Genomic DNA, 15,644 nt, shown 5'->3' on the forward strand with positions numbered 1-15,644 from the left:
CTAAGTCTAATGATAAAAAAATATGATGATTATTGTTATTATAAATATGAAATAATGTGCAACAGTAATGGCTCGTGCTCTTTTGCGCCACACGGGGGCGTTGAGTCCTGTATCCCGTCAGCATGAAGACAGACGGATCAGAATCAGATCAGAGCAGTGCACATGCTTTCTATCAGCTACTACTTTAACTAACTTACACTTAGCCAAGATGGCGGATTCCGACGACTGGGGTAAGGATTACTTCCATATTTTAGATTCAAGTGTGTGACAGAATGTCGGTCAAGGTTTTAACAACCGTATCATTTTGTTTTTCGAAAGACGCTGATAACTTCGATCCGAGCGAGCCGATCCGAGCTGTCGCCGGGAGGCTGGATAGATGGGAAGGCGAGGACGAGGAGGAAGACGTGAAGGTAGAATGCTGATGGCCATGTTATCAAACTTTATCACTAAAGAGTCTCAGACCTTTTAATTCGTTCTTATCGCGTGATATGTGGCTAAAGGTATCAACGCTAATATGGACGACCGTGCAGTATTTTTTAGCAGTTTTGATAGCCTTCAGTGGACACGTTTTTTTTTTAGGGATTCCCCAGCTGTATCCAGTTGCGTGTTCATAGTTTACTAGTACTACTGTTACACTGACAGTTTCTGTGTTTACGTCAGCAAACGTCCCATCTTCCAGCTTGACGGATCTGTTATCTGACAGTTTCTCTTTTAGCAATAATAAGCTGCCAATACTTTACAGATTAATCAAACTAATATAGCAGGTGTGACAGCACATCGATTACATCATGTGAGTGTCATTCGTTGAAATTTATTGACTTGATATGAAACCAGTTTCGACAGCGAGCAAGGAACAGCCAATGTGGAGCTTCTTTAGTAGCTTTTTCATTTGTTTTATTGGTTAATTGTAACGTTACTGACTCCGTTTGAAAATACGCTGCTCGTCCTAGTTATTACAACTGTTTCTGCTACTTTAGCTTGTAATGTAACGTTAATGTGCTAGCGTAGTTAGCAAAGAATGTGGTACGCCTCACTCGACAATTTGCAAACAAGGTTTAGTGAATGTCAAAAGTTTTAAAACTCATTTATTTTTATTTTTTGACGGGTTTGAATTCCACACCTTAACAGTCGCTGTCATATGGATGCTGTATTTTTGCCCGGCAGCAGCAGCTGGTAGAGTTCCTGTTGACGTCATGACGCGTGTCTTGTTGACGCGCAGATCTAGAATTCTCTCACGCGCCCTCCTCTTTTGGAAATGAGAGAGAGATCATGCACAGCATGAGCTCCTGAACTTTCTAGAGCTTCTTGCTTCTAATATGAGGTAAACCAGAGATTAAAAACATAAAATTAATAAAAGATGGGATTAGGAACATGTTCACTCTATATATATATATATATATATATATATATATATATATATATATATATATATATATATATATATATTGTAGCAAAATGTTTTGCTAGAAATTAGGAGAAAATCTCACCATGCCAACACCAGCAATGGGGACTGGAGATCACATAATTTCCTACCTCCCATCTGAGAGGAGCAGACAACAACACTATCTCAAAACACAGAATGACTCTGTCAGTATCAATGTGGAATATTCAAGGCTTGAATTCAGAAGCCTTTGGGCTAAAGAGTTCCAACAAAGAATTCCAGAAGAGCTTCAAGGAGATGGATATTATAATTCTACAGGAGACATGGAGCAGGGCAGCAACCATCACCCACTGCCCACCCAACTATAGAGAAAGTGTCCTACCGTCACAAAAACTCAACACATTCTGACAAGGAAGAGACTAATAATCTGGTATATTAAATTCCCTCAACCACATGAATGCAATTTCTACTACGGTCTTAAAATCCCCAAGGAACTGCTTCCATCCATAAAATATATATTCCTGTGTGCCAGATACATCTTGCCATCAGAGTCCCTCTACTACAGCGAAGACATGTTTTCCACATTGGAGGAAGAGACAAGCCACTTCCAGGCCCAGGGAAATGTGCTCATCTGTGGGGACCTGAACGCAAGAACAGGACTACAGCTGGACTTCACCGACGCACAAGGGAGCAAATATATCAACAACAAACTGACTATTATTAATAACACATTTTCTCATATCCACAGAAATATCCATGATCATATAGTAAATAAGAATGGGAAAAACCTCCAGCAGCTCTGGCGAAGCCTGGGTCTGAATATCATCAACGGTAGGTTACGAGGAGACACTTGAGGGAGATTCACATTTTGCTCACCTCTTGGGAATAACACAGTTGATTATATGATAACAGACATTGATCCTTCATCTCTTAGATCATTCACTGTTAGAGAACTAACCCCTCTGTCTGATCACAGTCAAATCACTGTGTATCTCAAAAAGACAGAAAATAACACTAACACAAAGCCCAGTAAGCTGTACAACATCTGAAAACCATACAGATGGGCTGAAAACAGTGATTATCAGAAAAGCATTTAGCAGCCAAAAAATACAGGCTCTGGTAGATAACTTTCTAAATAACACCTACGCTCACACTAATGAAGGTGTGAATCTTGCGGTCAAAGATATAAATTACATATTTGAAAATTCAGCAAAACAATACAAATAAAAAAATAAAAAAAATGGGTAAAAGATCAAATACCCAAAAATTGGTTTGATCAAGGCTGCCAAAAAATGGAAAATATTGTCAAATCAGAAACACAGAGATCCAAATAATCCAGAGATCCACCTTCTTCACAGTGAAACACCTAAACAAAACAAACATACACTCAGATATTTGGTTATCCAAAATGGAGAAATATGGGAAAGTAATTTCAAAACATTGTTTAATAAAGTACAAACAGACACAAACTGTAACTGTAAAAAAAAATAGAATTAGCATTCAAAGATGACCAAAACCCATTACATTTCCCAAGAACTGATAAAGAACTTAAAGAAAAAAATCTAAAACCTCATTAAAGAATCTGGACCTGATGGTATATTAAACAAAATGATAAAACACACAGGCAGTAAATTCCAATTGGTCATTTTAAAACTATTCAAAGTGGTTCTGAGTGTAGACATTCCTTCCCTGACACCTGGAATCAAGGCTTGATAACACCAATCTTTAAAAATAGAGATCAAATTGATCCTAACAGCTACAGAGGCATCTGTCTGAGCAGAAACCTGGGACAGAAATTCTGTAGCATAATAAATGCTCAACTATTAGATTTCATCACCGCACACAATGTACTGAGCAGAAGTCAAATCGGATATTCACCAAATTACAGTACATCTGATCACATCTATACTTCACATACTCTAATTGAAAAATGTTAACCAAGATAAAGATAAAATATATGCATGCTTTGACTTAAAAAATAAATAAATCAATAAAAGCTTTTAACTCAATTTGGCACCAATGACTATTTTACAAACTTATTGAAAGTGGCATAGGAGGTTAAACCTATGACCATATCAAAGCAATGTACACTAAAGTGTAATGTCGGGTAAAAACAGCACCAAATGTACAAGGAATCTTTCTCAGGTGCATGGAGTTAGACGGCTGCTGTTTAAGCCTAATGTTGTTTAACATTTAAATAAATGAACTGGCAAGCAGTCTGGAGCAATCTACTTCCCCCTGGCCTCACCCTACACAACTCACAGGTCAAATGCCTGCTGTATGCAGATGATCTGGTTCTGCTGTCTCCCTCTCATCATGGTTTACAGCTGAACCTGGACCTGCTAGAGCAGTACTGCCAGCTCTGGGCCCTCACAGTCAACCTGTATGAATCCAAAATTATGATATTTCAGAAAAGATTCAGATCCCAGGGAACACAACACACGTTTATGTTTACTAACCAGATTACATACACATCACACCCCAACAACCTGGGTTTGAAAATCACATCCACAGGAAACTTGAATCATGCTGTGAAAGAACTGACAGATAAAGCATGTAGGGCGTGCTATGCCATAAAACGGAGAAATAATAATATGTCCTATAGAAATCACTATTAGAATTTTGCTGAAAATATTAGAATCAGTAATTGAGCCCATAGCCCTCTATGTGGGGTGTGGGGTCCACTGACAAATCCAAATCAAGATATCACCAAATGGGGAAAAACATCCAATTGAGACCCTGCATGCAGAACTCTGTAAAAATGTATTACACGTGCACCAGCAAACAACATATAACGCATGCAGGGCAGAATTAGGCAAATATTCTCTAATCATAAAGATACAAAAAAAGAGCAATTAAATTCTGGAAACATCTGAAAGTGACCCCCAATCATATCATTATAAAGCACTGCAACACCAAGAGATGAGCAAAGAAAACAAGCCCCTCCCTCAGCTGATCCAGAGCTTCAGTCCTGATGCTTCACTAACATCTACTGATGCTCTGAATCACAACATCAGAATCAATCAGATTACTGCACAAATCAAATAAGAACTACATCACTCATTGGCAAACCCCAAACACAACAATAGAGTTAAATGCATTGATATTCAGATAAGAAACTGAGAAGCACGTTGACCAGATAAAGACTCAGCAGACACAAGCTGATGATAAAGACAGGCAGGCACAGAAAAACATGGCTGCCACCGGAGCAGAGATTGTGTTCACACTGTGATTTGAATGTGATAGAAACAAAGCTGCACTTCTTAACAGAACGCTCCAAATCCACAGATATACGGACAGTGTTTTATGATAAAATACAGCAGATCAATCAGACATTTAAAACTCTTTGAAACCAGGAGAAACTGCCGTATCTTGTTAGGAGAACACAAGAACTGCTTTGTGTTTGCTGCTCAATAAGTGTCTGCCTGTCACGATAGAAGAGAAAGCATTCAATCTGCCATGATCTGATGTTTCCAGCACATGTAGATTATTTTATTATTACTCTGTTGCAATATTTAGATGTATATTTTTCTTCTGTAAATCCGTCTAATCCCTTATTTTATTTTATTTCTAGTTTACATTAGTAATTAATTTTGCTCTATATTTTTAATACTTTTTATATATTACTATTATTATTATTATTATTTTTTTTGTTTGTTTTTGTTTTTTTCTGTTAATAGATATGTGCACTATTTGTAAGCAGCCCAGCTGCAGTTGCTTTGGCAATACAAATGTATAGTTTTTGTCATGCCAATAAAGCATAATTAAATTAAAATTGAAATTCTGTGTGTGTGTGTACTGGTATATATGGTTTATGAGGACACATGTGTATAATGGCATGGGTACTACTACGTAAACATGGTTTATGAGGACACTTCCTGTGTCCCCATAAAACAAAATGCTTAAAAAAAATAAATAAAAAATAAAAAATGTTTAAATTGCCAGTAATTTTCTGTAAGGGGTAGGTGTAGGATGATAGAAAATACAGTTTGTACAGTATAAAATCCATTACGCCTATGGTGAACGCCTATGGTGAGTCCCAAATGCTGCAAGCACGTGTGTGTTATTGTCACATATGCAAGTTATTTTGTTTGAAAGGCAGCTCTGGAAAAAAAAACTCCCCGAATGAACCCACTAACCTGGGCTTCAAGAGTTCAAAAAACTTTTCTGGAATGACAGACGAAAACCTGTAAATGTCACTCGGGAAATTTCTAAATGATTGTTTATGTGTTTTCAAATCTTTTAAAATTAGTTTTATTTTAAATTGCTTCATAACCATTTCTGCCAGTTCACTCACTGTTCAGTTCAACCATTCACTGTTAACAAAGGAATTTATGAAAAACAATCATTTATAATCTTTTATAATCAAGTTTATAATTTTTGTTTTATTAGTTTACATATGATAACCATCCATTTTCTTTCTGCAGGATAACTGGGATGATGAGGAGGAAGAGAAAAAGGAAGAAGAGATGAAAGTTGAACAGAAAAAAGCAGGTATTGTTCTCTGTTGAGTGGGCAGATTTTACAGTGTAGACATGTTGTAGGCAGAGCATATTTGTAAAACTTGCCAGTATGTCTGTCTTTGGGGTGTGTATTGTTTTATTACTGTTTTTCTTTAAAGTGGAAAGTACTCTTATGGTTTGATTTACATTTCTTATAGAGGTGAAACCCCCTGAGAAGAAAAAAATAACTGATAAAATAAAAGAAAAAGAAAATTTGCAAAAGAAAAAACAAGATGAGTTGAGAAAGAAAGTAAGAAAAATATTATTACTTCTATAATTACTCATTAATGGATTCATCCTTTTCTTTCTAGTTACTTACTAGTTTTAACCATTTAACATTTGATTTTGAATCATGTGAATAGATGGACAAAACAGCAAAAAGTAAGACTCTATCTCCAGAGGAGCAGCATGCAGAGAAGCTGCGACTGAAAAAACTGCAGGAGGAGGCAGACATGGAATTGGCCCGTGAGTCGTTTGGTAAGAACTGCACCATATGTGAGGTCCTCCAAGTCCAAATTTGAACAGTTAATCACTGAACAATCCCTCTGATTTCAGGTGTTGATCCTGCAGCTGCAAATGCCTCTACTACTGTTATCACAACAAACAATGCCTCCGGAATTGAAGCCATGTGCCCTTCATCCAAAGATGACTTTGTTGCATTTGAAAAATTACTGAAAGATAAGATAACACAGTTTGAAAAATCAGTGCATTATTCCAGCTTTTTGGAGTCACTGTTTCGAGAGCTGTGTATTTCATGTAAGTTAATGTAAATATTATTTTTTATTTGTATGTGGATATTTGTCCTTTTTTTATGCAAATGCAAATTAGTAATGCAAATTACTGTTATTTCCCCAGCTTTTTAGATTAAATGGTAGATCTCTTAAACATAAAACCTTGCATGTCTTTAGACTAATGTTGTAATATTTACCCCTCTGTGCAGTGGAAGTAGATGACCTGAAAAAAATAAGTAATTCTTTATCTGTTCTGCTCAGTGAAAAACAAAGGCAAGAAAAGGTGAGTTGATTTTGCTCCGTTTTAGAGGAACTTCTCAAAACCTCTTTTGAGTGCAAATAAGTTGATTCATACTTAGTTGAAGATCTTATTTACAGGCACAGACACGCTTGTTATTTATACCAATTTTGTTTTGTTCATTATAATCAAAATATCAACAGCAAAATACTGTATATTCATTTGTTCCTGTTATTTACAGGAAAAGAAGGCAAATAAGAAAAAGAAGAAAGGTGTACTCCCTGGTGGTGGATTGAAAGCAAACATTAAAGATGACTTTGGTGATTATGGTGGTTTTGACGACGGCTATGGCAATGATTATGATGACTTCATGTGACGAAGGTTGATCGTCCCCCTTCCCATTCCCTCTCTGCCCAGATGCCCTTGCAGACATGCCACATAACAATTTCATGCTTCTCAGTGCCTTCTTGGACACTGAACAATGTGTCAACCCTTTGCTTGGTTCCAGTGGTGACAGATTCCTCATAAAGCTGCTATCAGCGCATGGCACCTCAGCGGCAAATGGGGGAAAAGTACATTTATTCAGATGGCCTTTGAAATCTCAGTTTTATTTCGAAAACAGTGTATGATGAGGGACATTTTTAATGGAGGTGTTTCCTCTGATTGGCTTAAATAAGCATTTCAATGCCTTCTAGAAAACATGCAGACAATATCTTTTTTGTTTTCCTTGAAAATGACTTATGTTTATAAACTGTGTGATTTCAGTTACACAGAAGTAAATGTGATGCTCTATGCAAATTAATTTCTTCTAACAATGTCCTTATTGAAAATATGGTTGTACTTTTCTTGCATATTTATGCACAATTGGAAACTGTTTTCCAGATGTGAACCATTCAACATTTAAAATAATAGGACTTTGTCAGTGCTTTGAGTCAACACTACATAATGAACAGAGGAGGCACACTGACTAAATGAAAGAATGGAAACAATGAAAGTAAAACAAAACTGAATCCAAGCATCATCTTGAATCTATTGACACTGCTTTCATATGAATGCAGAACAGACTACTTACGATGCAGTGGTTTCTCTGCCAAAGTATATTTTGAATTAACTCAGTATTGCTGCACATTTGATCGATTGATGTTCCTTCGTGTTGCTCATATGACAATATATGATGGGGTTTAATCATCACTAGTTGAAGCAACAGATCCATGGGGTTTGTGCTTTTGTGTGACCCATTGTTACTACACCGTAAGCTTCTACAGGCGTGAATGAAGTAAAATGAAATGCAAACTTGTTATTGGCAAAAAATATTTATAAAACAGCTTGGAGGATTTTCTCATACATTGTTAAATTTGGGCAATGATAACAAAGACACAAAGGCATTGTTTTTTTAAAGCTCTAATTTAATAAACTCATTGGACTAAAGGAATCACTTGGTATTTTTGTAAAGGGTTTGGACAACTTCAGTTTTTTAATTAATGAGTTATAAATGGCATACATGTTTATTTGAGTGGAAATGTGACGTTCTACTGCCTTGTTTTTGATAACCTGAAGTATGCAATAAATATTTGAGTATTTACAGTTTCAAGTAGTAAAATATTTACCACAGTACAAGTCAATAGAAAATATAAAAATATGGTGATTTTTAGTTAGGTTTTGGTAGGCTTTTAATAAAGCACTCTAATCTTCACTTTAATATTTGAGTTGCAATTCATGAAATCTGTAATATTGTTTGCCAGTTGTTTTATCAAAAATACTAAACTGTTTGGGACTTTGCCCAAGCCATGTTCAAATACAACCTTAATTTACTTATTCTGTCAAGTTTTAAAATGGCTTAAATCCAGTAACTGGGTAAAACATGAGCGCAGCCCCCATAGGGAATGGTCTTGTCTTTTAACTTTTTGGAATATCAACCAATGGTCTGGGCACGTGTGTAGGAATTACGAGTACTCCTCCTCCTACTATTTCGAGGCACTGTTGAATCAACTCTCTGCCTCCGGTTTCCTCTTGACGGCCGTGCACTTCCAGCTGTGGCCTGACCCAGTGAATTCTGTATCTGTTGAAACATACTTTGCCTAGTGACCTCTTTATCACCACAGGTGAATGTTAATGCCACTCCTTCGTTGCTCTTCATGACTCGAGAGGTGCCATCTGAAGTACCATCAAAGCAACGGCCAAGCGCAATTTCTTTGGCTGTCCGCGGATCTTGGTCAGTCACTGTATATATACCGTAGTTGTGGCCCAGTGGGTCTAGAGGTGCAAGCATAGTGAACTCATTTGTGTCATTGTTGACAGCCAGTGGAAGGTGGTTCACCAAGTATTCCTGTAGCATGCTGTTTACACTGTCTCGCTTACAGCTGCCCTGAGGCATTACTTTCACAAGAGTCCGATCCACTCGGTCTTGGTCATACAGCATCCCACTGCACTTGAACTCCAGACACACTGCTGAAACAGTTGATTGGTCCATGTCTCGGATGCTTCTTGTGTCACGAATGCCATACAGTTGGCCAACAGTTTTAGGATGGGTGCCTCCCATATTGCGAGACCGAACGTTGAGCTCATGGACACTGTTAAGTTTTACTTTAATGTAGCAAGCCCTGTATTCCATGGGTTTTGGCCACCAACTCAAATAGTCTTCAGTCCAGCTCATGGGGTCATCCTCATTAAAAGGCACTGTGTTGTAATCGTACCGATCTCCTTCAACTCTTGAGAAACGGAAGTGAGCTGCACTGAATGGAGCTTCCTCACACTCTTTAAGTTTGTCAAATGAATAAACTGGACCATTGGCTTCCTCAGCCACGTTTGACCGGGGTTTGGCCACATTGATGCTGAATGCTGTCTTTTTTATTCTGGGATCATCGTGGTCCGTGCGTCTGTAGTTTAGTTTATTCAGATAGGGTTGTGGAACGCCAATGGTGTTAGGATTCAACTTTGGAGAGGATGCTACTGCATCTAGCTCTTCTCCGCCCAGGTTGGCCATGATGTAGGCTGAATATGCATCTGATTTCTGTTCATCACAGAAGGCTGGAAGACATGCACCATTTGGGCCAGTGATGACGCTATCAAATCTACCCCAAGCCCGAGGGTTGGTTGAAAACCCTGGCGTGGGCTCCATATTTATTAAAGTCATCACGACTCCTTCACTTTGCTCACTAGGCATGTACCGTTCACTACGAAAAGCCCTCACTTTCACATAACATCTCCTGTTCTCAGGTACATCTAAGTTAAACAGCCGTCTCTCACGGATTTCCATGTTACCTATGAGGAAGGTCCTCTCCTCTCGTTTCCCCCTTTGTTTCTTCTCAGCATGGAACTGGCCCTCCTCCTCCCATAAACCTGTATCAGGATTAAGGGACCATAATTTCATGGTCTTCAAGTGCTCGGGCATCTTCACTTGTGCTGCATCGAGACGCACTTTCACTTCTCCGGCATTGAGCGACTCACCTCCTTCTTCATCCCTGAAGTCCACAGAGAACATTCCATAGGTTCTCAAGGGCATAGTGTCACCTTCATCACCAATGAAGTTGAGATCACTTTGGGCAGCTGCTGCTGTTGATACATCCCTGGGGTCGAGGAAAGTCACACTGGCCTTGACATTTCCCATGAACACCTCTCCATTTTCTTTATAGAATGCATTTGGAGGGATCTCGATCTCAGCAATGGGATCCTGACCTTCTAACTCACCTAGATCTAGCTTATTAGTCTCTCTTGAGCTAATAATCACAGCTGGCTTTTTCCTCAACAGCTTGATCTCGTAAAACACAGCTCCACCTTTTGGATTGAATGGTAGCACTTTTGTGGTATTCACAAACTTCTGCATGTTGTCTACAAAGGTGAGGACCAGACGCTCTGTATTTGTTGGTACCTGGATAGAGAATGTGCCTTTGTATCCGGTTCGACTTATTCTTGTGCCATCCATGTAGATGTGTCCAAACCTCATGGGCTCACCAGTGTCTGCTGCGATAGCACGTCCACGAACAATAGCCTTTGTGTCCACACATGTTTTACAACCACACTGAGTCACTACCATGATGGGCAACTGATATCCCTGACATGTAATCTCTTTCTCCTCCATGTTTGAAATTCCACAGCAATAGGAAACTGAGTCTTTGCATCTGATGCCATTATCCAGCTTCCCTGTGCATGTAGATGTTGGGCATCTCCCCACATCATAGTAGATAGAGTTGGTCTCATTTTGAATGCAGTCATGTGGTAGTCGAATCAAATGGGAATAAGGCTTAGGGTTGCATGATGGTGCTTTTTGACCTTAACATAGAAATGGATAGAAAACATATAAATATCAAACTGAGACCAGACTACATGTAAAGTATTATAGGTTAATATGAAATATATGTAGTTAAAAGAGTATGACAGGGCACACCAATAACTGTGAGGGTGGCTGCCTTAGATTTGATTGCTCCGTTCTCATTACTGGCTCTGCAGTAGTATTCTCCTATATGGTCCAAACTGACATTCCTCAAAACCAGTGTCTCGTCATATTGATATTGACTCCTGTCCAGCAGAGTACCGTTGTGGAACCTGAAGATAGATAATAGCGATTGTCAAAGTTTTTCTCACATTTAGGATAATTGTTGCCAATTATCCTAAATGTGGATGAAGAAATGAATTGGTTTGTCTGAACTGTCCTTTTTATGTATGTATTTATTTTAACACTTTATTCAAGGAACATAACACATGAGGGCTTTGACTTTCGAATATCTTTGTCATTTTTTTCCTCATTTAATACCATCAGAAAAAAAATTCCTTGTAATTTGCCGAAATTTCATAGTGAACATACATTTTTTATCTGAAAGCTTACCATTCATACTGGTTTGGTTCAGGTGTCCCATCAACCTTACAACAGAAGGCAGCTGTCTGACCTTCCCTTCTGGCCTTGCTCTCAGGGTTTTTCAACACATACAGTTTTTCTGAGGAACACATTGATATTGCATTAGACTTTGTACATCCATTTTAATGCTTTTAAACTTAAATGTTTTAGTTCAACTTAAATGTCCTGTGACATTGTATTACTATTTTTCACCAACACTATAAAGCTAGCTAACATTAATGAGGATTCATTGAAATTGTCAAAATGATTTTTGATAGTATTGGAAGCATCAATACAAATGTTTTACATTGTATGCCACTGTTTCCCAGCAAAATTTCTGGGTTTACATCATACAGTAGCTATATACTTAAATTATTTTTTTTGTAAAGAGAAATTATTTTAGTAAAAAAATAAAATTATTTTAAAAAATTCTAATGCATAAAATAGATAATTCTTTTGAAGTCGAGCCATCAAAAACGTAAGGCCTGACTTATATATTCTTGACCCCTGAAATGAATTTAACTTTTAAACTGATCTTCAGAAAGGCTTTTTCCGATAGTATTCTAATGCTTATACAGATTCACACAGTTCATAGGTCAAATGGATTCAAGGTCTTTAAAGAAGCATTACTTGCTCTCTCTAGCTTCAAAAGGAGAACGGAGGTGCGTTCAGTGCTCAAGGGAACAGTGACTTGGAGTGGAGCATGGTTTTTTAGCTTGATCATTAGCGTTGTGTTGGCATCAGGGCAGATTCCAGGGACTTGAAAATGGCCATTGTGATCAGTTACAGTGAAGAATTTGGGCCTAGGACCAGCACGGAGGATGGCAGCTCCAGGTGCAGGGAGACCCCCGGCACTACGTACTGATCCTAAAACTGTATGATCCTGGCACATACAGCCATCGCACTCATCATTTACCTTGCCCATCACACAGTGCAGTTCACAGCCTAAGAAAAAGAAGAAACAGAGATATTTCAACAAATGTAAGGTAAGCTGAATAAATTATTTTGGTTTGGTTTTGACTAAATATGGATGACAATAAAAATTGTTAGAAATTTTAACTGACAAGACATTATCATTTTAAAACTGTAGGAAACAGTAGATGCATTACGTGGGCAAGGTGGCCCTTGGCATGACCTGGCTTCGACAGTTTGGCCATTGCATTGTTTGAAATTGGATTTGCAGCTTCTAGAGCGATGCTGTATTGCAACCTGATCACACTGTGATGGACACAGACTCCAGTCTGACCATGGACCCCATATCACTTCTTCAACATCTGAAACAATTTCTGAATGGTGAGAGATAGAGAGATTCTGCTAAATATCTAGGGTGTCATCAAAAATCAAAATCACAATGTTAACTCATGGTAAATTAAAAATAATACATTTGTGAAAAATAATTCCTGTATAACATCAACAAATCCTCATTAAACATATTTAATTTGCATATTTAATCAGAAAAAATTTACACAATAGCACTGAGCTGATGGAATGGAAACATCATTTGTCTTTTACAGCTCATTTACTTACCTTTAGGACACAGGAAACGTACAGCATAGTTTGAGCAGTTTCTCCCAAAATGCTGTTCATCATTGACACACCAGAAGCCCACAGCTGGGTCAGCATGTACTCTTTCCCCAGTGCTGCGAGCTGGGATCCACTCAGTAGTACGTGCCTCTAGAGCTCGAGGAACCTCACAAACACGAGCTCGATAATAAAAACGAATGGCATTCAGCTTCTCATAGTCTCCTTTCCCTCCAGGGTGATCTACATTGAACCATGTGGTCCACTCATAATTATCTGCGGAAAGTTTTGAGAGGAGTTTTGAAGAGTTTTGAGGAGAGGAGTTTAACAGTTTGACTCACTTTTAAAAATATTTTATTGATTATGTATTTTCAGAATAATACCAACCTACCTTCATTATGGTACACAGCTGGGTTTGGTCTCAATGATGTCCCCATGATGCTTCTCCATGTCCCTAATAAGGAAAGTAAATTAGTTTCTTCATATAGTTTTACAATGATGCAAGCCACTGATGGGTTTTACATGAGGTAAAAAATAAAATAAAGTACATTATAGGTTATTTAGGGCTCTTTATCATAGTTTTGTTTTTGTTTTTTGTCTTTAAGATTACTTCAGAGAGAGATTTCCGCTAGTTGTTCACACACAGAGTAGAACCAATTGCTAGCAGGTGGCCTTCTGCTGCTGGCTCGCAAAACACCTCAGCTTCTGGATATACTGGGAACACTAGAACAATGTTGCCTTCAGTAATGGGTTTGCTGAAGAGCGGTTTGGGGGTTGGGGTATTGGAAGAGTCATGTTTCTAAGAGCCAGCTGTCAATATCCTGTTTAAATCTTTCAGCCTCTCCCATGAGCAATGACATGCAATGACTCTTAGCAATAATTTGCATTAAAAATTCATTGTGAAATGTGCTGATTAAAATTCAAATGCAAACAAACCTTGAGAAAAGGTTTTTGTTATTCCCAACAGAAGCAGAAGAAAGGTCCAGGTTGAGAGACAGCCCATCTTTGCTCCTGTTAATGACCTCCAGCCTCAGATAAAGGGGTTCTGCCCTCTCACACACTGAGAATAGTGCTGCCACAGATACTGTGCCGATCAGATATAAATATGAAGACGATTAGTAAATTGCACACAGGGAAATGGACCATATTTTTTTCATTTCAATAACTCATACAGGAAATTCCCATATCCCTGTTTAACTAGTTATGCACTCATTTCAACCTTTCAAAATTGACCTGAGAAGAATTCTAAAATTAGTTTACCTAAAAAGTTATATTTTAAAGAAATCGCTGAAAATGAACAGAATCTTTGAAAACGCACACCGGAACAAAGACAAGCTGCTGAGAAAGAGCTTAAGTACTTAGAATTTTAGCTGCTCTCAAATATCACATCTGTGCGAGCCATCACTGCGTGTCAAGGGAATGCACAAATGTTTTTACCTCTAGCCAAAAAGACCGAAGTACACATTCCATATGCACATACAATTATATTTTCAATGCAGTCAGTTTTAACGGTTGCTGTCTGTATTCACATTTATTTTAAAAGACCAGGCTCAATATGACTACTTCAATACAAAAAATACTACAAAAAATGCAATAGCTCTTCAACTAAAACTTGAAGCATTGTTTTAATGTCACAATCAGTCTATGAGGTATTATATTACAAACTGATATATAGATAAATATAATTTGTACACGTGAAGCAGATAGCAAAAAACATGAACAGGTAATTTTGCTCAGAATCAGTCTATGAGGTATTATATTACAAACTGATATATAGATAAATATAATTTGTACACGTGAAGCAGATAGCAAAAAACATGAACAGGTAATTTTGCTCAGAAATCAGTATGATAAATACAAAATCTACAACATTTATTGCTACAGAAAACAATTTAGCAACCATCAGTGTCTGAATCCAAATCCACAAAATGTGCTTAAAATAAAAAAAAGATAAAAAGCTTGAGACCTTACCAAAGGTTTCTTGTGAAATTGAAAGCTTTTGTACTCCTGCTTGTTTCTGTGGTATATTTACAGAGCAGCTGCTAAATAGTTGGAATGAGGAGGAGAGAGAGTGAATGTGAAGTCCACGTCTGTGTCCGGTACTTATATAGCTCAGCCCAGAGCCATAGGGTCGGCTCTCTGCCATAAAACAACAGCATGGGTTCGGCACCATCTACCGCTCCTGTACAGTGGACTGCATTGCTGGTTTTCAGTCACAACAATAATCTCAAAGAAAGAGAAGAATATCTTTTGTTAAATATTTGGGGAATGAAAAAAATGGATCCTGTGACAATTTATTCAGATAAGGTTGTACAAAAGTATACACACAATAAGAAGATTTTTTTCTTTCTTTCTTTTTTCTTCTTTTTCCATAATGATTCATAGTTGTGTCAGCTCTGTGGTGAGATATTCGTTGCTGGGAGTATGTTTAGTTATGCAA

At 37.8% G+C, this 15,644-nt stretch overlaps 2 protein-coding genes across 3 annotated transcripts; one reads left to right on the forward strand and one right to left on the reverse strand.

Moving 5' to 3' along the window:
* Positions 1-98: 98 nt before the first annotated feature.
* On the forward strand, positions 99-8,284 carry eif3jb (eukaryotic translation initiation factor 3, subunit Jb). Of its 2 annotated transcripts, none has more exons than XM_026267382.1 (8): positions 99-230; positions 319-410; positions 5,809-5,875; positions 6,042-6,133; positions 6,246-6,360; positions 6,439-6,639; positions 6,824-6,897; positions 7,094-8,284. In XM_026267382.1, exons 1-8 carry the CDS (start codon positions 209-211, stop codon positions 7,226-7,228), a joined length of 798 nt encoding a protein of 265 aa, XP_026123167.1. In that variant the 5' UTR covers positions 99-208; the 3' UTR covers positions 7,229-8,284. The 2 variants fall into 2 exon arrangements, with proteins under 2 accessions (XP_026123167.1, XP_026123168.1); XM_026267383.1 differs by lacking the exon at positions 99-230 and adding an exon at positions 2,130-2,212.
* cilp (cartilage intermediate layer protein, nucleotide pyrophosphohydrolase) lies at positions 8,238-15,364 on the reverse strand. Its single transcript, XM_026267381.1, has 9 exons — positions 15,176-15,364; positions 14,141-14,288; positions 13,596-13,658; positions 13,211-13,480; positions 12,793-12,969; positions 12,314-12,628; positions 11,675-11,783; positions 11,237-11,394; positions 8,238-11,121 (listed from the first exon to the last, which is right to left on the reverse strand). The coding sequence occupies exons 2-9, from the start codon at positions 14,205-14,207 to the stop codon at positions 8,765-8,767; spliced, it is 3,516 nt and encodes a 1,171-aa protein (XP_026123166.1). The 5' UTR covers positions 14,208-14,288; positions 15,176-15,364; the 3' UTR covers positions 8,238-8,764.
* Positions 15,365-15,644: the final 280 nt, after the last annotated feature.

The sequence above is a fragment of the Carassius auratus genome, chromosome 7 (genome assembly GCF_003368295.1).
Source record: "Carassius auratus strain Wakin chromosome 7, ASM336829v1, whole genome shotgun sequence".
NCBI lineage: Eukaryota > Metazoa > Chordata > Actinopteri > Cypriniformes > Cyprinidae > Carassius > Carassius auratus.

Coding starts and splice junctions, on each gene's coding strand:
- eif3jb (XM_026267382.1), top strand. CDS start 209: ATGGCGGATTCCGACGACTGGG. Junction 5,876..6,041: donor AGTTGAACAGAAAAAAGCAG/GTATTGTTCTCT, acceptor CATTTCTTATAG/AGGTGAAACCCCCTGAGAAG. Junction 6,134..6,245: donor AAGATGAGTTGAGAAAGAAA/GTAAGAAAAATA, acceptor TCATGTGAATAG/ATGGACAAAACAGCAAAAAG.
- cilp (XM_026267381.1), bottom strand. CDS start 14,207: ATGGGCTGTCTCTCAACCTGGACCTTTCTTCTGCTTCTGTTGGGAATA. Junction 13,659..14,140: donor AACAAAAACCTTTTCTCAAG/GTTTGTTTGCAT, acceptor TTTCCTTATTAG/GGACATGGAGAAGCATCATG. Junction 11,122..11,236: donor AGCCACCCTCACAGTTATTG/GTGTGCCCTGTC, acceptor TTCTATGTTAAG/GTCAAAAAGCACCATCATGC.